General features: G+C 45.3%; 2 protein-coding genes across 12 annotated transcripts in view; both read left to right on the forward strand.

Annotated features, from left to right (window-relative positions):
* Positions 1-3140: 3140 nt before the first annotated feature.
* Positions 3141-6577, forward strand: POLR2D (RNA polymerase II subunit D). The gene is made up of 4 exons (XM_052686467.1): positions 3141-3244; positions 4154-4334; positions 4781-4876; positions 6029-6577. The coding sequence occupies exons 1-4, from the start codon at positions 3172-3174 to the stop codon at positions 6105-6107; spliced, it is 429 nt and encodes a 142-aa protein (XP_052542427.1). The 5' UTR covers positions 3141-3171; the 3' UTR covers positions 6108-6577.
* An 818-nt stretch (positions 6578-7395) lies between these two features.
* The window catches only part of WDR33 (WD repeat domain 33), a 61812-nt gene continuing 47375 nt past the window's right edge, over positions 7396-21832 (forward strand). For 3 of the 11 annotated variants that reach the window (XM_052687412.1, XM_052687410.1, XM_052687411.1), the window contains exon 1: positions 7403-7549. The gene's annotated coding sequence lies outside the window, so the exon portion shown is untranslated. Of the gene's footprint in view, positions 7550-8088; positions 8164-20620; positions 20785-21832 lie in introns of those variants that run through there. The other 8 variants (XM_052687408.1, XM_052687409.1, XM_052687414.1 and 5 more) reach the window with 7 other exon arrangements.

Raw genomic sequence — 21832 nt, forward strand, 5'->3', positions numbered from 1 at the left:
CAGAAGGAAGTGCTGAAAAAGTTCCATCCGAGCTCAGCACTGGAATACCAGGATTGCTCTCCAAAAAGCACTTCCTTCTGGTTTTACTTCTGCTTGGGAAAAAAAAAAAAGAGACAATTAATGAGGCATTTAGATAAAAACTCTAAAAACAAATGACAGAACGCCTGGGGGAAATCTCTACAAGATATTTCAGCTGAATAACACTTGAGCCTTTTTATTCCTAGCAGAAAACACACATTTATTTTTGAACCGAGTTCATATGAAGTATCTAATTATGATTGAGAAATGCTGTGTCTCAAAGACAGCCATTAAAGCCAGAGCACATTACTCAATGCCATTCATGTGCACACTGACCCATACGTGTGGTGAGTGTTGCTCTCACACTGAATTACAGACAGCACAACCAGGTCAGAGCATGCTGAGGTATCGTGTATGTATTTAAAAATCGACCTTGTGTCAAAGCCACTTTTGCACCCAGATGGTTATCATTTGGGGGTATGAATGTAATTTTGTATCGCTCTTACGTTCATTCACTGTACTTTTATTAAATGATTTTAAAAGGAATCGATAAATGGAAGTGAGATTATATGAAAACTTTGGATATTTATACTTCAAGAACACATTAAAAAAACATGTCAATCCTGTGCAATAATGGCTATTTTGACACGAATTTTTCTAAGCGTGGATTTTGCTCATGGATTTTGATGTAGCATGTTAGAAATGTTGCTGACAATGAGAAGAGATTAAGGTCTCAGTGTTCTGAACTTACTACCTCCAGTCAAAACCTGCTTTCTAAAAAAAAAGTCAGTCACTGCCATGCACACGGGGTAAATAATCACTGCCACAAAGCTTCAGAGCTGCTAGGAAGAAAAGGCCTGCTGTGCCGGTGAGTTGGAAGGAAAGACAACACAAAAGACATTGACACTGATAATGGAACGTATTTGTTATTAGGTGTCCCTATAATTTACACACACAGAGATGTTTAGCTAAAGGTGTTTGGGTTTTTTGTTGCTGTTTTGCTTTGTGTGTGTGAATAGCTGTGTTCATGCAGTCGGTTGTTAGTGGGTCTGTTTTCAAACTGAAGGAAGGAAGAAATTGCCGTAGTGGGTCTATCTAACAAACCACCAGTGTCCCAAACCCTGCAGTGGTCAATACTTTCTGCCCTACGCTATGCAACAATAGGCTCATGTCTAAAACCTGAGACCAAAACCAAACAGCAGTGACAGTGAGCCATTACCCACCACCACAGCCTCCTTCACACTCTTGCAGGCACGTGGCTTTCCCTGAACCGTTTCAGTTTTCATGTACTTAAGTAGGCCAGATCACTGGTGGACAACAAAAGTTAAATTTGTAACTGAGACTGCAAGCTGAGACTGTTTGAAGATCATGATGTTCTGAGGAGACAGGTCATGTGAGAAGCCATCGGGATGCCAAATGATTTTAAAAGGCTTCTCTTGTCAATCTGGCATGGATTTCCTTGTTTTCTTGTAAACATAACTGAAATAGCCTCATTCACTACCTGTTCTGAGATATTTCCATGCTATCTTCCTGAATATCTTTCTCTTTGTACCATAGCTAATTAGTTTTGTTAGCTTCTCTCCAATGCTCACACAGAGCTAACAACCGTTAAGGAGCTAAGATCTGATCCTGGAGCTCCCTGTTGAGCTCACACTGGCTGTGCCCCTCCCCCAGGGCACAGGAAGCACTGCAGCTGGCACAGATGTGAGTTCAGGAGGGCAGGAGTGGCATCCCAGTAAATCCTCCAGCCATCTATTTCTGCATTTCTTTAAGAGCACGGGATGACATTGTACAGTCTGCTAAGATGATTACTGTAAGTCTTAAGCTGGTTGAGCACTTTCATGTGCATTCTCTAGGGAAAGCACTACTGCAAACATTACTTTGCTGGCTTTCCTCCAACAGCGTCAGGAAGAACCCAGACATTTCTAGCCTGCCTGAAACTTCTAGGGATCTACTACTCCTGGGTAGCCCAAAGAAGGCAAATCCCCTTCCAGAGTGTGCTGCTATTGCTATCTACGCTTCTTCCCACCAAACTTCCATGTATTTACCACGGTGAGACACATGTAATGTTGGCATGGGTAGTTTCCTGGAGACATCGTTTGCTGCCTTCATTCTAAGGCAGCAAAACGGAGGTGCACAGAGTTCACAGCGCACTTTGCTGTGCAGCCAGGTAAGGTGGAGAATCACAGAATCATAGAATCGCAAGGTTGGAAGCGACCTGCAAGATCATTTGGTCCAACCTTCCTCCCATTACTGCTACCACAAGCACTAATCCATATCTCGTAGCTCCTCATCCAGACGCCTCCTGAACGCTGCCAGGGACGGCGACTCCACCACCTCCCTGCACAGCCATTCCAGTGCCTGACCACTGTCTGAGAGAAAAAGGTCTTCCTTATGTCTAACCTCAACCTCCTCTGCTACAACTTGTGGCCACTTCCTTGGGTCCTCTTTGTTGCCTGGGAGAAGAGGCCAAACCCCTCCTCAGCACAACCTCTCTTCAGGAAGTTGTACAGTGTAATGAGGTCTCCCCTGAGCCTCCTTTTCTCCAGACTGAACAATTCCAGCTCCCTCAGCCGCTACTCATAAGACTTGTGCTCCAGACCCCTCACCAGTTTCGTTGCCCTTCTCTGGACACAGCAGGGCCTTGATGTCCTTCTTGTAGTGAGGGGCCTAAAACTGAACACAGTATTCAAGGTGTGGCCTCACCAGTGCTGAGTACAGAGGGATGATCACCTCCCTGCTCCTGCTGGCAGCACTATTTCTAACGCAGGCCAGGATGCTGTCGGCCCTCTTGTCCACCTGGGAGGTGCACCTGCAGCTCCCGCTTACTGCCTGTGTGACTGTGTGAGCACAGCAACTCTTCCTCTGGCTTTGTCTGTGTGAAAGAGCAGCGTGCTTTCCCTCAGCGGTCCCCTGGAGGGAGCAGATGCTCTCGTGGATCGCGGTTCATCGCTTTGTGCATTTGTAAGACTGCGGGCCTAAAATCTCTCCTTCTTCCACAACCGGCTGCCCTCCCCACACACGCAGCGCTCACGCCCGCCTGCTCCTGTTAGCGCAGCTCCCCCTGGCGGCCGCCGGGTCTCAATGCACTGCACTTCCGGGTGCCGGGACTTCCCCTTCCGGGCGCCGCGTCTTTCCCTTCCGGGTGAGGCAATGGCGGCGGGTGGCAGCGACCCGAGGACTGCAGATGTGGAGGAGGACGCCTCGCAGCTCGTCTTCCCCAAAGGTGCGCGGAGGGAGCGGCAGGGCCCAATTCTAAGCGGCCGGGTACAGCTGCAGATTCTTGGCGTTGATGTAGCTTGTAGTTTTTGATCTACGTTTTTTTTACCGCATTACAATGTCGCCGGCTGCCTGGAGCCTGAGTCAGAACTCAGCACGCTAACGGGCTGAATAATTATTTTGCAGAAAACAAAACAAAACCGGAGCTTTATAAACAAGTGCTGAAGGGCCGCTGGGTTTCTGATAGCGCCCAGTTCCAGCAGTCTGCTGCTATTTTGTGCGCACGAGGCCTGTCTTAGCATGTTCAGTTTGCTGTAAGAACACGTCGGAGGTCTTATAATACTGTGGGTGTCATCAGTGGATGGATGCTGCGTGGCTAAATATTTTCTTTTAAAACAAATCATGCATTGCTGAAGTTATGACAAAACTATGCGAAGGAAGCATTGCAAAAATATAGGATCATAGAATTGCAAGGTTGGAAACAACCTGCAAGATCATCCAGTCCAACCGCCCTCCCATTGCCTTTGCTCCCGCAAGCACTAAACCATATTTCCTAGCTCCTCATCCAGACTCCTCTTGAACACTGCCAGGGATGGGCACCACCACCTCCCTGGGCAGCTGCTCCAGTGCCTGTCCACTGTCTGAGAGAAAAATATGTTAGAAAAGCATAAATTTGGGTCTGCAAATGTAAAAAGCGTGGTCAAGCAGACAAGTGGGCAGGGTGGCTTCTCAGAATGCTGTAATTTTTATCTGTTTTCAGTGTGGAATTCTGCCCAGTCCTTGGTGAAAGGGCAGTGAGCCACAACTGTGCTGTTGTTATTTCCCAAAGCTCAGTCACACACACATCACCTATAAGCGGACTTTTTTATCCATGCTTTACTTCTTTCAATGCTGACGTTTGCTTGTTCAAACGTAGAATTCGAAACTGCAGAAACCCTGCTGAATTCAGAAGTCCACATGCTTCTGGAGCATCGGAAGCAACAGAACGAGAGCGCGGAAGATGAGCAGGAGCTGTCAGAAGTGTTCATGAAAACTCTGAATTACACAGCGCGCTTCAGCCGCTTCAAAAACCGCGAAACCATCGCCAGTGTTCGTAGGTGGGTGGAAGGTTTAGGAATTTGATGTGTAACACCAGTGTCGTTTTATGGAAGTGAGGCTTCATGATGTTTCCCGATTTGGATGGCTGTAGCTCTGAATCTTGTCTTTCTGGAGAGGCAAGAAGTGTGTTTGTTGTGTTTTGAGGAGCGTTGTGCCCGGTCTCATTTGGGCCTGCTGAGCCTTCCTTGTTTAAAAGACAACATATTTCAGTGAGCAGGAGGGTTTTCTAAGGCTATTTGTACTGTAATTCTGGGGTCTTCCCACAGCTGTAACTTTGTTTTTTACCTGATCAGTTATGTAATAGACATTTCTTCCTTCAAAAAACTGGAATGCAGTGTCAAGAAGCGGAGTAAAAGAGAGAGTTGGACGTTATCTGTTTGGTTTGTTGTTCCTCTGCTTATCGATCTTGCTTGTAATTTCACCAAGTTGTTGTCTTTCCTTACAGCTTGCTGCTCCAAAAAAAGCTCCATAAATTTGAATTGGCGTGTTTGGCCAACTTGTGTCCTGAGACTGCTGAGGAAGCCAAAGCTTTGATTCCTAGGTGAGCATTTCTGTGTACCAAAAGGAGTGTTGTGTACTTTCAGTGATCTAAAGCTAGCTATGAACAGACACCTTCTCCACAATCCAACTCTGTTGATGAGAAAACTTTCCATTCAGTTTTTCTATACTTACCCATTGCTCTGAAAGTGAAGCAATCTTAAGTATCCCTAATGCACTTGAGATAATATTTACTGGATTAAGAGTGATAGAACTGTAAAGTTGGAAGGGACCTTTGGAGTTGGAAGGGATCTTTAAAGGCCATCTGCTCCAACTCCCCTGCAGTGAACAGGTACATCCACAGCTGGACCAGGTTGCTCGGAGCCTGGCCCAGCCTGGTCTTGAATGTCTCCAGAAGTGAGACTTCCACCACATCTCTGGGCAATGGCTTAAACTGGGGTTCTCAGCCCATCCAGCTGTGTTTGTTGTTGGTTTTTTTTTTTTGCTGTTCTTGTTGGCATAAACAACAGAGTGTCCCTATGAACCTCTGGGTGGATAAATACACATGGGCAGAGAGATCTTCCAGTATCATTTCTTCATTTGTTACCTCATGCCCTGAGATAGAGGAGGAATGAGACACCCATCTGAAGTACAGGTTTTTCTTTGTATGCTAAGGTTTCACAGAATCATAGAATCTTGTAAGTTGTACACACGTTTCTTGAATACCTCCACAAAAAATCACCACCTCTCTCCTGGGCAGCCTGTTCCAATACCTAACCACCCTTTCTATGAAGAAATTCTGTCTAACCTAAATCTCCATTGGTGCAACTTGAGGCAGTTTCCTCACATTCTTCACAGCAAGTTTGGACTGGCTTATGAGCATGAGGCCGAGGGGTCTGGTTAAGCCTACACCTGGGTTGCCCTTTTGATTGTTCCCTGATTGCTCAGGGCCATGATTTAGCAGATGGTTGTTAGAGTTAGGGTAGTATGGTTAGGTCGTGGTTGGACTCAATGATCTTTAAGGTCTTTTCCAACCTGAGTGATTCTATGATTCTATGATTACTGTGACGTGAAATCATTCTGCAGAAAGTTCTGGGAAGGATGGAGTTCTGTCACTTACAGGAGGCTCTGCATGGGTGTCTGAAACCAATTCAGAAGGGAGCAGGGAAACTGTTTCTAAATGCTTTAATGCACCCTCCTTGTTCTTACCTTGCAGCCTGGAGGGCCGATTTGAAGATGAGGAATTACAGCAAATTCTTGACGACATTCAGACCAAACGCAGCTTCCAGTACTAAAGGTGACCCTCAACTCCTCCAAATGAGTGGAAAAATCTGAGAACTTTGTTTCTCTGCCCTCTGTACCAATCCAGCTCCTGGGCTGAGCAGTGGATAAAGGGAGCTCCAGCACTGTCATACACTCCAGCATACTGGAGTTTTGCAGTCCTCTCAGGTTTGATAAAGGACGCCTGCATTGTGAGGGCACAAGAACTTGAAAAATCTTTTCTTGGTGGCTCAAATATAGGTTTCTTCCAGATTCTTCTCCCCGATTTGGGAATTCCGTACACGTTTCTGCTTTTTAGCAGAAATGATGACCTGCTTTGTTTTTGTTTGTTTGTTTTCAAAAAGAGTGGGGACACTTACTCTTGACTCCTGGGCAGAATCAAGTCCCGCTGTCTTTCAAATGGTTTCGTCAGCATGGTGGACTTTCAGAAGCTCAATTATTTTGTATTATTGCTTAGCTTAAATTAAAATATATTTCTAATTAAGGTCCTGTATTTTGTAAACATTACGTGCATATTCTGATTTACAAAGACCTTCTCAATAAACTGATTGGCCTGGAAGAAGGAAAACACAGGAAGAAGAGCTGGGACAAACACCAGCATGGGTGCCAGGTGACTGTTCTGATGTGTGGAGTTCCTGCAGTACACAGTGTACACTGTGGAGTTCCATTGATGCAAAAGGGAAAGAAATAGGATTACTCTGTTATTTCAGTTCTTACTGAGCCAGCAAACCAGATTAACCACCACAACTCTTGCTGGATCCAGATAATTATAACTAAGGTAGCACAAAGCCAGGCAGCGGAGTGAGCTTTCCTTTGGCAGATCCCAGCAGCCCCTTTTGGCACTGGAAACGCTCCCCGGGTGCTGCTCCTGCTGTAACTCAGAATACCCTGCAGCATATTTCTGGCATTTCAAGGCATTTTCATCTCTGAAACACGAGTTCTCGTACTTTCATGAGAACTTCTGTTGCTCAGAAGGAGAAACCCCACGCCACCAACGCTTTGGAGCAGAAGGGAGCGGGGGGGACCGAGACTACACGCTGAGGCTCCGCGGGACGCAGCGCTTCGCCCCTCAGCTCGGCTTCTTCAGGGGGGCGCCGGGGAAGAGAGGCGGGCAGCCCTCGCGCATGCGCACCCCGCTTCGCGCTTCCAGCCGCGCGGGTCGGCAGTGGGGGTCACCCGACTTCCGGCCGCGCATGCGCAGGCTGCGGAGCGGCGGGAGGCTCGCGGAAGCGGCGCGCGCATTTCTCCTTGCGCCTGCGCAGTGCCCGCGGCCTGCCCGCCGCCGAGCGTCTCGACGTGGGGCGCGTGCGCCGCCCCTGGCGCTGGCGGGGGGAGGAAGATGGCGGCCGGCCGCGGCGGGGGATCGTGAGGCGGCGACGGTTGCTTCCGGGGCCGGGGGGACGAGGCGAGACGAGCGGCGGGGCGCGAGGGCGCGGTGTGAGACGCCGGCTGGACGGTGAGCACGGCCGTGCGCGGGGCGGGGCGGGCGAGGGGAGCGCGGTTCCCTCCGCCATTTTTAGGCCGCGGCCCAGGAGCGGGGCGGGAGGCCGAGCGGGAGGGAACGGCGGGACCCGGCCTCATCTGCCTGCGGGGTTCGGGCTTCGCCGGGCGGCGGGCAGCACTCCGCTGCTGTGTGCGGCTGCTCGGGGCCCGCCTGGAGCGCGCGTCGGGCTCCGATCGGAATCGAGCTGTTCCTCCTTGGGCCTGCGGGGTGCCGGGCGGGCACCGCTAGGAGGTGGGGCTCTGCGGGGCAGTGCGGGGCAATGCGGGGCTCTGCGGGCCGGCACGGCCACGTGCAGCAGGAGCCCACTTGCCCTGGGAGGTGGGTGCGATAGTGGTGATTTCTCAGTACAAATTAGTAGCGATGATCTCTTAAAGTGTCTTCTTTTTTTTTTTTTTTTCTTTTTCCGCGGGAGGCAACTCGCTAAACTTGGTGAAAGTGGGCATTGTTTCTCCCTTGCTGACTCTTAGTTGTTTCTTTATGATTAGATAACTGTATACCTTGAAATACAGTATTTTGCAGCAGTGGTAACTCATGTGAGCGTTTCTGTCTTACAAAAGCTGCCGTAGGTAAGTAGTTCTGTACCCCTGGCTCTGTGCCTCGTTATGTCTTTAGTTGCAGTTTGTGGGTAGTGGGTGGGAATGCGTTTGTGAGCTTCAGTCCTTCATCCTTCTTGCAGCAGATTTCTATCCTTTTGTACCTGCCTAAACTCAAAACTGTTATTCCTTTGAAAAAGGCAGTTCCACATGCCTATTTACAGTATGCAGTCAGGAGTGTGTCAGAGTACTTGGGGTTTCTTCCTCCTCAATTTGTCTGTAGAATTGAATTCTGAACGTTTTGTTAAAGTAGATCATCTTTAATGTGTCAGTGCATAGTAATAAAATCTCTATTTACACTCAACTTCTTGGCATCTCGTTCAGTTGTGCTGTTGTATTTCTAATGGGTAGCTGTGAAATTCTGGTGGAAAAACACTTTATTTAAACAGCTTCAGCATGGTAAGACCCATTTGGCGTGTCTTTGATTTGCTGTTGGCATTTTTGGAGTTCTCTGCCCAGCTGCTCTAGAACTTGGAAGTTGAGCTTGACTTGACCTGCCTCCATGGGACCATTTCAGAAGCTGATGGAATTACCATACTGAGTCAGTTTTGATAAATAAGTACTGAAAAATAGGGGATGTGTGAAAAATGTTTGAGCTACAGAGAATTGATTGATATTATCTAGTTTGTATTTACCATAGGATCACAGGATGGCTTGGGTTGGAAGGGAACTGAAAGCCCAGCCAGTCCCAGCCTCTGCCGTGGTCAGAGACTCCTTTCCATGGCTCAGGCTGCCTGGCCCAGAGCACCTCCAGGGATGGGGCAGCCATACTTCTGTGGGCAGCAGTGCCAGTATCTAAACGTCCTCTAATCTAATGAACGAGTCCAGAGGAGAACCTCAAAGATGATCAGAGGGCTGGAGCAGCTCTCCTATGAGGAAAGGTTCCTATGAGGGAACTGGACTTGTTCAGCTTGGAGAAGAGAAGGCTGTGGGGAGACCTCATGGTGGCCTTCCAGTGCTTGAAGGGAGCGTATAAGCAGGAGGGGGAACGGCTGTTTGTGAGGATGGATGGTGATGGGACAAGGGAGAATGGTTTTAAACTGAGACGGGGGAGGTTTAGGTTGGGTGTTAAGAGAAAGCCTGTGCTGAGCACGAGATGTAATAATGTGGGCATTGTAATTGAGCTTGAGACAGAGGTAGTTTGCTGTACCAGAAAGAAGCCTTGGTCAGGGTAGGGAGTGAGAGAGCTTCTGGCTTGTTCCCGTCCCTCACAGATGCTTCACTCTTCTGAGTGACTTAAAAAATATACTGGAGAAGACTTTTAGTTGTGTAGGGAGGTGGAAAAGTGCAGTTAAACTTCTTAGCGAGGTAGTTCAGTGTGAAATATTTCACTTCTTGTGGCTGCCAGCTGCAGCATTGTTATCTAGGGAATTTCTGCAGTTTGTTTGTTAAAAGTGGAAAAAAAAAAAATTCCAACCTTGCCCAGATGCTGCTGTAGCTGATACTTCAGGAAACTGATATCTGAATGTTCTGAAAACAAGGTGAAAACTTCAGCTGTACTGCATCTGTGAGTTTTATATTCTTGATTTGTTGTGTTTTCCTCCATTATATCATTTTGTTATTTGAAAATTTAATGCAGAGTGGAAGTAACAGAAGCACAGTTTTTGCTGATGTAGTTAATGGAAAAAAAAATCACTCACAACTGAACTTCAGGTAAACTGAATGATTTTGGAGCTTGATACTGGGGTGAGGAAATGGGGAAGCCTTCAAAACAATTAAAGCTGTGATATGATTTGGGGTTTCCTCCCTTATAGAGAATCTCTGAAAGTAAGAGCAGAAAAGTAGACACAGCTGCTTGCTGAACACTTGTGGGTTGTATTTTATTGTCTGTTTTGCTTCATTTTTGAGAATTCGTGACCCCAGGACCATGTAAAACTTAAGGCTGTTTGTTCTTAGAATTGCAGAGTCGTAGAGTGGCCTGGGTTGCAAAGGAGCACAGTGCTCATCCAGTTCCAACCCCTGCTGTGTGCAGGTCACCAACCAGCAGCCCAGGCTGCCCAGAGCCACATCCAGCCTGGCCTTGAATGCCTGCAGGGATGGGGCATCCACAGCCTCCTTGGGCAGCCTGTTCCTTGCTTCCTAGTGCTTAAAAACAAGTTGGTGTGTGATGGAATTTCATTTCTGGTTCAACCTGCTCCCACAGCCTGCCTGGGTGAGCCAGGTGTTCTCTTGTGAAACTCAAAATGTGACGTGAAGTGTATATTTACACCATTACTTTTGATAGCAATCTCAGAGTAGACAATGCATCACTGCGGTATGAAGTGCTGGTTAAAACTTTCTCAATTTGTGGTAGGGTAATAAAAATTAGAGTTTATAGTGGGGAAAAGGCAAGGCCTCAGTGTGTTATGGCACGGGGAAGCTTGCACTTGTGTGAAGGATGTGATCAGAGAACAGTCATGAGTTCCCGCTCTTCAATGTTTTGCATTGCATTTTTTTTTTTTAAGTGTTTACTTCAGGTTTCTTTCTGTTGTCTGAAGGGGATTTGGTTTAATGAAAACGTGAATCCAATTCCCAATAACTCAACACATAATTTAAAAGTAACCACGAAGCCCAAACAGTCATGCTTTCAAATACTTGAAGCCCAAGTGTGGATGTACGAGTGTAAACCTACTGAGCTTGATCCTATGATTTTTTTTGTATGCTTTCCTTGCGGCCTGCACTAGAGTGATCACAGCTGTGAATGCTCTGAATTATTTTACACGTGGAAACAAGCTACTGGTAGTGGTTGTTGTTTTCTGATAGTGCTACTCTGCACCAAAGAATAAAAAGAAATAGGATTCTGTGTAGTGAGAATGGCCAGAGCAGATCCTTCTGTACCAAGCTGCAGACCTGTTTTTTGCTAAAAAATCAACTAAAAATCTTATATTCATAAAGATGTCCTGTTTGTCAGGAAGGGTAAGTGCCACTTCCATAGTATGGGATAGCCTATTCATGAATTGGGTTGAGTAATATACAAAGAAATGTGGTCAGGAATTGAGGCTGTCCTGCTCTAGGCCTTTATTTCTGTATTATTTCTATCACGATTTCTCTCTTCTGTAGGAAGAAAGGCTTACTGCACAACATCAGACCTTACTGTCAAATAACCCTGGTAAAACTTGCTGCACTCAAGTGCTTCAGAAAGTTACGTGGGAGTGTTCACACACGTGAATAGAATAGAGAAAGTGTGAGCAATGTTTTTGTATTCCTCAATCATAAATGAAATAATCTCTTCCTCCTTGTGTGTTTGCATGTTGTGACAAATGACCTATCAAACATCTGCAACTTTATTTTTTTCATTTAAACGTGGTGTTTTTTTTCCATCCCGCTCCTGAATCGAAGCACTTCTCATTTTCTGTGCTTCTAATTAGTGAGCTCATTTTGATACGAAGAGCAGTGTTTGTTGTGACCTCATTGCTGTTATCTTATTAATTTCTGCTATAATGAAATGCGCTGTTTACCAAGGAAAAAAAGAAAAATCAACTGTTGGATGTTTGTAATCTGTGGAGTTACGAATTTGGTGTAACCTACAACTTTATTTAATTCTAAAGTTAAAAGCCAATCAAAGAGGGTGTTCTCACGCCTCTGTTCTCTTGGTTCTGGAGTCCTTGCCCTCTCCAAGCAACCGCATAGGGAGAGCCTTTCTCTGAGCAAAACAAAGGCCTTTTTGGTGACTTCTAATAATCTGTCCGTTCTGTTCTGCTCTGCATCTCACAAACGTTGGTTTTGGAAGGGCTGAGGTGGTGGGGAAGGAAGTGGTGGTGCCAGTCAGCCGCCTCTGCAAGAGCCACAGCGCTGCGCTCCGTGACCGCTGTGTGCCTTGAGAATTCTTGTCTCAGTTTATGCAACAGCAAAAGTCACTCTTAGGAAAGAGCATCCCGAAATGCTTGAGATCGTGGATGTTGAGTGCCAATTTTAGTTTAAGGTAGTTGGTCATAAAACATGGATTTTGAGCTGCCTGCAGCTTTACCTGGAAGCAGCTGCCTGAGGCGAGCAGTAGGGCAGAGTGGTTTCGCAGCTAACAGCAGTGATGTGTTGAAACTGAGGGGTTCTTTTACTGAGGCTGCTCTGTGTGCTTCCACATGGCCACACAGGTGCTTGAATTAATCCCCGTTTCTTTGGTTTGAATAGTTGAGGTTTCTTTTAAATCGTTTCCTCTATTCAAAAAGAAACATGATATGAAAGCAAATATGGATGTGTTGCTGCTTAAAGGGAGGCCAGAAACTGGATTGCAAGCCGTGCTGTAGTATGTTATGTGTTTGGTGTAATTTTGGCATTCATTATGAGGCTTTGGCATCTCAGCGATTTGAATTCTGCCGTGTGTGAGTGTTCATCCACAACTTTGAATCTGGCAGGAGCTGTGATGTGAAATGCTGCAGCTTCAGCTGATGCAAGGGCTGCACCGGGAGCCCCCAGGTGTGTGCTGTCCTGCCTCTGCCCTGCCATCCTCCTGCTGGATGTGGGCAGCCATATAGCAGCTGCTGTAGCCTGGCAGGGTGCTCCCTCCTGCTTCTGCTCCATTCTCTGCCTGGAACTCCTTACTAAGTTAGCTGCGATGCTGCTCTGCAGTTTGACCAATATTAGCAACAAAGATTTCCTGATGCATTCGTTCTGAGCGAGTGGCCAGCCTGGTCCAGCTGTGTTTGTACTGCTGTAACAGAAGAGTGACACAGGACGTTGATGGTTGTGGGCAAGGCTGGACTTCAGTTGGTGTCAGCAGTTTTAGGTTGGGGTCATGTTGTGACAACTTCATCTCAGCAGTCTTTGAGCATCTTCCCACTGTGCTGAGTCTCGCTGAGTTGTGTTTAAATGGTGTGATCAGGTCACATGTTCCATCATTGTCCCCCTTCCCTCAGCCCAAACCTGCTGTCTTTGCAAAAGCCTTTCTTTCTGTTGGGGCATCTTTGTAAGCAAACCTGCACTTCTTTGCAGAGACTTCTTTAACACAAGGAAGATCACAGATGGACCAAATCTGCAAGTAGGACTGCAGGCTGTTTAGGTGTTAATATAGAATACTTATTTTCAAATGTTTGTGTAGTTCCTAAATTATAGAGCTGGGAGTTAAACCCATGCTTGAGTCAGCCATCACACCCTGTTTTGCAATTTCTTTCTACTGGTGGATGTAAATGTTTTTCTCTCAGCAGATCTAGGGCTAATAAATAAGCCCGATCTTTTTCTAAGAATACCTTCTGTGAAGCCTTGAACGCTATCACTGCCAAGCATTCTGTACAGCAGGTTGAAAATATTGGCCTTAGCAGCTGGCTGGAGTGCTGCTTTCTCTGATGCTCTCAAGGCAGGTGACAGGAGGGAGAGAAAGGCCAAGGGATTTCAGGCCTTGGGAGGTGGTGCTTTTAGAACTGCGCCTCTGGTGACGGGCCCTGCTGCTGGGCTGTCCCTGTCACAGGGAGCCTGGCTGTTCTGTAACAGGGGAGGTCTTACACTGCAACCCTTGCACTTTAGAAATCTGTTGAGAACTGCTGTGTGTGGATTTGAATTTTCTTTACTGAGGAATGTGTTGGTAGAGAACAAGTGCATGTGCTTTTCTCGTACGCTATGAAATAGTAACATGCAATTCTACTTACTAGAGAAGTTGAAATGTGGTTGTGGAGCAGTGTACATCAGTTAGAAACAGTCTGCAATCATTTGTCTGTATTCACAATGAAAGGCCACAGAATTTATTCCTGGAGGAGATGGCTGTGTAATTTTAGTTAAAAAAAGCAAGCATATTTCTAATTCATGTTAACACTGTTCTGACTTCTGAACTTGGTGTTGAGTAAAAATGAAGCAATGCTCTTCTGTTAGTGATTATCACGTAACCTCGTGAACCGGGCCTGGCTCCTCTGGTGCTGAGCTAGCAACACAGAGGGCCTCAGGAAAGTAAGAAATCGATCGCAGTGCAGCCAGAATCTTAAATTCATCTTTGAAGATTGTGCTCTCGTTTTCTTCCTTTGAGAAACAGTGAGCATGGAAAATGAGTGACCTATGAGATGTGGATTCTTTATTCTGTATGAAAGTCATACCATCTCAAAAATACGGTTTGAGAGAGAACTTCTTCAAAAAGTGGAATGTCTTAAAAATCTGGAATTAGTTACGTAGGGGATCAGCTGTGCAAGCATGTGGCATGTAGTTCTTCCATCAGTACAGAAAGTGTTCCAGTATTTAATGTCCATTTGTACAGGGGGGTCTCTACTCTGGCTGTGTTTTGAAGCACGTTTCAAACAAAACTTTCAGAACTGCTCAAGAAATACGACGCAGACTTTCAAACATGGAATATATAAATTGTAAAATGATTGTCATTTTTGTTGCTACTGCAGCGTTGTTCCTCAGAAGGCAACTTCCAGCACAGGTAGCAGCAAGCAGTGCTTACCTCTTGGTTTTCTACAGCAAACTGATGCAAAAGCTGAATTTCCATGTATACTTGATTTAATCTTTGCCGAAGCAGATATCATAAAATCGTAGAATGGGTTGAAAAGGACCATGATGCTCATCTGCTTTCAACCCCCTGCGATGTGCAGGGTTGCCAGCCACCAGACCAGGCTGCCCGGAGCCACATCCAGCCTGGCCTTGGATGCCTGCAGGGATGGCTGCCTCACAAAAGCCGAGTAGAGGGGGACAATCACCTCTCTGTCCCTGCTGGCCACCCCTTTTTTTGTGTAATAATTCAGAAGTCTTCTCTTTCACTGTTTCTGTAATTATTTTGTGTGTTTGATTGCTGCGGTTTTCTGAAAGTGTGTGTTTTATATTGTTGGCTTTTTGTTCTTTTTTTTTTTTTTTTTCCCCAAGTGCTGTGACCCAGCAGTAAGTCAGCAGTCCTGCAGGGAAGCGTGGGGTTGGAATTGCCGAAGCAGGGCCCTTAAGAGGTTTTTTTTAGCAGCACTGTGTGATTTGGTTAAGTTTGAGCTGTAGTGTGTGCCTTCAATGGGTGTGTTGGAAAAATACCTCCTCAGGTGCTGTTACAACGATAGCATGAGGCAGATTGTCACAGGGCATTTATTCTGGAGTGTGGCTGCAGCAGTGCCCAGCATCTTGTCCCGTCCTGACTTCGTGCTCTGTATGTAGCCTGGGTGTGCTGGGCTGCAGCTCTGGTTCACAAAGCTGCCCTGCACAGAGCCTCTGCTCCTGCCTGTGACTTGGCTAGGCTGCAGATGGGTGTTTTAACATTCAAGCACATTCCCCAGCCACAATTAAATAAGTCTTTTTAAGCCTTCTTACAGTTCTTCACGTGATCTCAGATGATAGCGCTGCTCTACTTCCTCCTGCTGCTCCTTCTGGACTTCACTTTCTTACTCCTAGAAATGTAATAGCTTTTCTTCTCTGTTTATTTAAAAAGAAACTGGTGTGGCGAGCAGTGCTACTTTGTCAGCATTAACACTAAGAGATGGCTCCGTAGGTTTTGTAGTAGGTTTTTGCAAGGCTTTTTCTTTGCATTCAACATTGGTTTTCATATAAAAGCTGTAAGAGTTACAGAGAAGTGTGTCAAGCACTCTGTGGAGAGGCCAATCCTCCCAGCAAGTTACAGTTTACTCATTTCCAAGTCTTAGTGAAAAGGCTTTGATGTTTTCAAACATTGTGAAGGACTCGGACACTCAACTTTAATGCATTAAACTTGCACGTTTCTGTTTCCTATTGCAAACAGTATCAAGCTGGTATTAGATTGCATAGACTTCATCAAAATCTGGGCAGATAGATTCAGAATCAGATCCCAGTTGCTGTGTGTCCCTGGTTCTGTTTCACCCTGTTAACTGAAGGCCTTCTGGTCCTTCTTCCTTCCACTGATCATAAAGTTCTCCAGGGTGATAGGATTTCTGTGACTTTATTTCCCATTCTCTGCTGTTTGTTTGTCTTTTAAATCAAGGATTTGAGTCTGTTATTAAGTTGTCTCTTGCCAGGAGCAGAGTATGAACAAATGGAAGCGAAATGGCAGATTCTTCCATCTGTTGCATACACTGTAATTTCTCTCAAGAATCCAGCTTCCACTCCAGTCTTCTGGGAGATGAGAAGGAAAGATAATAACCTGGTGGTTCTGTGATTTAAAAGTCATATTTTGTTTCCTGACAAGTTGGTAACTTCAAATTGTGGCCATAGGTATTCAGCATGAGAAAAAACTGGGTGGTACTTTGGTCCGTCGTGGTGCTGTTGTATTGGTGACTCACAGTAGGAAAGCCTGGGTTGTAAGATAAATGCAGCTTTTGTCAGATGCCAAGCAGGAGTCAGGACAAAGGAATTAATTAGTACTTCAGAGAGGAAAAATACTGTCTTTCTTTTAAATAGTGATTAAAATACTGGAAGTACACAGAACTGTCAGAATAGCAGCACGGAAATACAGCAGCACAGCAGATCTCGTGCATCTTGTAGCTGAGCTGTGGCAGCATGGCAAACATCGAAGGTGCTCAGAGCTTGCGTTGCGAGAATCCCTTCTGTGGGGTGCAGGGAGGCAGTTGTTGTGGGACTCCTTACTTGTCAAAACAGTTTTCTCTTCTGTGGTCAAGATGGTGAAGCAAGATGTGTCCCTGAGTCCTGTGAACTGAAGCATTTTGGTTTTTAAAGATGTATTCAAACACTGCTGTGTGTCTGTTTTGAAATGAATCTAAGGGTTTAGTTTGAGCATAAAATGAGCTGTGCTCAATATACTAGATAATGTACTTATCACCAGAAGAACAAAGTTTGAAGAAAGTGTTAATTGTACGTGTAACTTACATGCAGCTAAACCGACTCAACTCTTCAAGGATCTCAGGTTGCAAACCCTGGGGAGGTCTTTCAGTCTGTTTCCTTCCTCATACCCCATTCTCCCTTGGGCTTTCGGATGTCTTCATTTCAAATTGTCTGCATGGTCTCTCTAATATCCTAGGAGGTCACAGGCTTACTGTTTGTATGTAGAACTTGTCAAGTGTGGGGCTGCTTTTGCCCATTAAGTATTGACACCTGCTGTTCCTCCTGCAGAAAATAAACCTCTGGAGTCAAAACCTGGATCAAAATAATCACGTTTTTCTAGGTCTTGCTCACTGTGCAATGGATTTTTTGGATTGGTGTGTTTAAAATGTTAGTCTGTCTTTCAGACGTATCATTTGCACGTGTGTGTTTGGGCTGTGTTAGAAGCACTGAGGCTTTAACATCATGGTGAAATGAATTGTGAGAGTACAGAGATGAAATGAAGGGGAAAGAAAACTTAGCAGTGTAGTAACAAAATGAAACCAAAATATTTCAGGCCTCTCCAAATAGGAAGAGGTGGTTGTGCCCTTTGGGCAGAGTACTTCACTTTGGTGTGACCAGTGATTACTTCATCAACTTCTCTATTTCTCTGCAAAGAGTAGGAGATGTGTTTTTGTTTTATGTCTCCTGTTGGGATTCAAAAGCCTGCCATATGCCTCCGTCTCATTTAACGTGTTTGGAATCTAAATCCCATTTTAGGAAAGTACTTTTCTCAAATGAGATACAGTGGTGAATGAATGCTAATGTGTATTAGGAGTACCTTTAAAGGTACCTGGAGAACTCTTGGGAAAACGTTGCTTGATAAGGGTGTTGTATAATGTAGGTGAGTATTTTTGTCTTTAGTTTTGTATTTTAGAGGCCTATGGTAATTAAAGAGTGTATTCTCCAGTGAAAGAAGGGTCATAATGCTCTCAAACATCAGCTAGGCACAGACCTGTAAATTCATATATCAAAGTCATGAGATGATTTGGGTTGGAAAGGTCCTTAAAGCCCTTCAGTTTCCAGCCCCTGCCGTGGGCAGCAAATACGGCTCTATACCTCTTTCCAGGCCAGGCTGCACAGGGTCTCATCCAGCCTGGCAGGAATCAGATAGGATAATAGTTTCTATCACTGCATTCCCTGACAGAGAATCTCTTCTCACCATTCCTGAAACCTCAGTACCTAAAGTACCAGAAGGCTGCTACAAGGTCTCCCCAAAGCTGCTCTTTCTAAGCCCAGCTCTCAGCCTGTCTCCATAGGAGGAGTGCTCTTACTGAAGCAGTTTTATCTGTCCAAAGTCTATGATCTATAAAAATACTGTTCAAAAAGTCACGGAAAGTGTTGACAGAATTGAGATTCCTGAGAACCTCAAACGCAAACAATTTTCAGACTTAAGGTTGTAAATCTGCTTAAATGTTTTTTCCCAAGTAAATAGAAAATTGATCAATCCCTTGAGCTACTTGGTGTTTCAAATTAGTGTATTCCTTGCTAGGTCTGTAAGTTGGCATTCTTTTTTCTCCTTTGTATTTTTCCTGTTTTCACAGTGGAATTTCCTTGTGTACTAAGAAAGGAGAATGTTTGGCAGTGTCTTTCCTTCCTCCGTGAAGTTTAATGGCACTGTATTATACTTGGTCTGATTTTTTTTGTCTCAAGTGTTCATCTAGATGTGCTTACAGAGTTGTTAATCCAGAAGTGAAATGCAGAGCATGTTTTATCAGAGATGGCTACTTGGCGTTGGGTTTTTGCAGTCAGGAAAACATTACAGAAAGGAAATAAAGCAGTATCTGTACCTTGTGCATGTTACAGTTGTGCTTGTCTCATGGAAGGAAATAGGTGCTGCTGGGGCATTGAGCAACAACCTCGTTATGCTGACTTTGCACTGTTGTTCTTGTCTTGTACTTTCTGCCTGGGAAAGCTGACGTAGCTCTTCTGTTAGTGATGTTTCCATTCAATCTCCTGATCCCCATTTCAGACTCCAGTGTGCTGTTGCCATGCAAATAATTACTCTTAATCTTCATTGTATAACAGAGAGAGTGTTTGCTGTAAAACTTGCTAGTGCAGACTTGAAGAAACAGAACATGGATTCATTCAGGAAATGTTCAGTGCTTGATTTCCCTTGTCTCTGAGCCATTTCAGCAGGTAGTCTTTCAAGCTGCAGCACATTGTAGTGGAGAGAGGAGGGCAGCAGAAGCTTTGGTTACCTTCTTCCCAAGAATGCAGGTAGCTTTCTTAGCAGCTGATTCCTCTTCAACTTGGTGTCTGCTAGGACTCCAGGCCCATTTCTGCAGTGCTGCTTCCCAGCTGGATACCCCAGCATGTCCTGGTGTTGGGCATGTTTCCCCTCCCGTGCAGGGCTCTGTGCTGCTTATTGGGCTCAGCTCCCTCTGTGCAATCACCCACACTCTGCCCTGCTGTTAAGGAAGGTTGTTAAGGAAGATGTCAAACAACCTGCATCTGGTGTTGGAAAGTTGTGCTCTTGGTTCTGATGCTGTGTGCACCTACCTCACAAGAACAGGCTGAGAGAGCTGGAGGTCTTCAGGCTGGAGAACAGAAGGCTCCTGGGGCCTTCCAGTACCTGTGGGGGGCCAAGGAAAGCTGGGAAAGGACTTTTTGTAAGGACAGGTAATGACAGGATGAGGAAAAATGGCTTTAAGCTGAAAGAGGGTAGATTTAGACTAGATATTAGGAAGGAATTCTGTCATGTGAGGGTGGTGAGACCCTGGAACAGGTTGCCCAGTGAGGCTGTGGCTCCTCCCTGGGAGCACTCCAGGCCAGGCTGGATGGGGCTGTGAGCAACCTGGGCTATGGGAGGTGTCCCTGCCTGCAGCAGGGGTTGGAACCAGGAGATCTGAAAGGTCCCTTCCAATCCAAACCATTCTGTGATCCTGTGATTCCATGTTAAGGAAATAAATGGAGTCTTCCATCTGAACGCCTGTTGATGGACTGTGAAGTAAAAACCAAGTGTGATTAGTTTTTAAAATGGGAAGTAGAGCGCTGCTACTCTGGATTGCTTCTAATAACCTTTTTTTCTGCATGGTCGTTCTGAGTAGAGCAGGAACTTCAGATTTCTGAAGTCCAACCATTTTTGAGCAGATACAATAGAGGTAAAGGAGAGCCTGCTGAGACTCCTGTTTGTCCTGGCAAAAGACAAAGAGTCTGATAACTTAACATTGAACTGGGATATTCGTGTGGCTGGACTAGCAGTTCTTGGAGATAAATGTTAGTTTCATCTGATAAAACCTTTCTGTATGCTCACAGTTTGGAGAAAGCAGCTAAAAGCATAACAAGAACATAAAGCCTTTGTTTTCTTCATCCCATATCATCTCCCTTATTTTGTCCCATACTGTCCTAGTGTGAACTCAGTGAGAAGGGTCTGTAGTTGTGAGGAGGTGTTACTAACACACACATGCCTTTGGTAATGCTGTTAAACTTTCCACTGACCTGGGGCTGTTTACACTGATGTAAGCTGGTGGTGTCTGCTTGCAGTAGTTATGGGGGCGTCCCATCTAAATTGACTCACGTAACCAACAGCTGATCTACATGTGAAACTGCAGTTATTTCTTGGAGAATGGATCTGTTTTTCTGAAGGATCAACTTGTTGCTTTGGAGCTTTTCCCCAAAATGGCATTTTTATGTCATGTTTCCTTGTAAATGGCTTATCAAAATGTTCTTGGAAGCCCCAGCGTGTTTATCAGTGTTCTTGCTTCTTGAACTTTATTTCTGCATTACCTACAGGAGAATATGGATCCGATATGGACTTGAAAGTGTACTTTTTTCCCTCCTGATTAAAGATACCCTCTAGACTTGAGAGATTACAGCTGTATTTTTTTTCTGCCTGTCTTTTCCTGAGAGTTATAAGAGACTCTGGGATAATGTTAGGGTGCTCATCATGCTCTCTATTTGAGGAAGTTCTGCCACTTTTTTCTTCAGGTGAGCTTAATATTGTACTCATTGTGTGCTTAGAGATGTTACTTGGTCTGCCTCCAAACAATGTCTGTATCCTCCTATGCTGCCTGATACTGAGCAGCTGCCCTGCACAAATTTGAGGACTGGAATGGGCTCCCCAGGAAGGTGGTTGAGTCACCATCCCTGGATGTGTTTAAAAACCACTTGGATGTGGTGCTCAGGGCCATGATTGAGCAGAGGGCTGTTAGAGGTAGGGTAGGATGGTCAGGTTGTGGTTGGACTTGATGATCTTTCAGTCTTTTCCAACCTGAGCAGTTCTATCATTCTTGAACACCTCCAGGGACAGTGACACCAGGGACACCACCTCCCTGTGCAGCCCCTGCCAGTGTCTGACCACTCTTTCACAGAAGGTATGGAAGAAATGTTTCCTAATATCCAACCCAAACCTCCCCAGCACAACTTGAGGCTGTTCCCAGAATAAGGAAATACCTTCATGGTTTTAAAAGCAGATTTTAGCTGTTTGTTTTGAATTCTACCCATTCTTTTTTTGATCCTTTCTTAAGTGTAGTCTTACTCAGGGCAAACACTTCAGCCTTTGTGCAGAGGAAGACTTTTCAGCATTGATGTGTTTTCTTTTTGCTTTCATCAGTTTTTTGTGCTTAAAATTCTTGCCCAGCTCCAATTCAGGCAGAGGAGTAGCAGCTGAAAATGGAGGTTGGAGTTCACTGGTTCACAGTGTGAGTGCAAAGTCTGAAGTTCATGCTTATGTTAAAGGCAGTGTGTTGTAGTTCTCGGCTGTGAGGAGCTTACTGTTGATGTCACTGAATGAAGTTACAAAATGAAAACTCAGATTGATTTCCCTTTGTCATCATCCCTTTGGCACTCATATTCGTTTCTTTTAGGTTTTGTTGTTCTTAGGAAATGTTAGAAATTGTGTAATTCACTTATTTTACAGTAATGAAATTGAAAGTGTATCCTAAGGCAAACCATGATCTGTGCTGTATTTACTGTACGTTATGTGAAGGACATGTTTGTTTTCAGATCCTGGAGTAAGGATTGGGAGCAGCCCTTT

Source organism: Tympanuchus pallidicinctus, unplaced genomic scaffold (assembly GCF_026119805.1).
Source record: "Tympanuchus pallidicinctus isolate F22 unplaced genomic scaffold, pur_lepc_1.0 scaffold22, whole genome shotgun sequence".
In the NCBI taxonomy this organism is placed as follows: domain Eukaryota; kingdom Metazoa; phylum Chordata; class Aves; order Galliformes; family Phasianidae; genus Tympanuchus; species Tympanuchus pallidicinctus.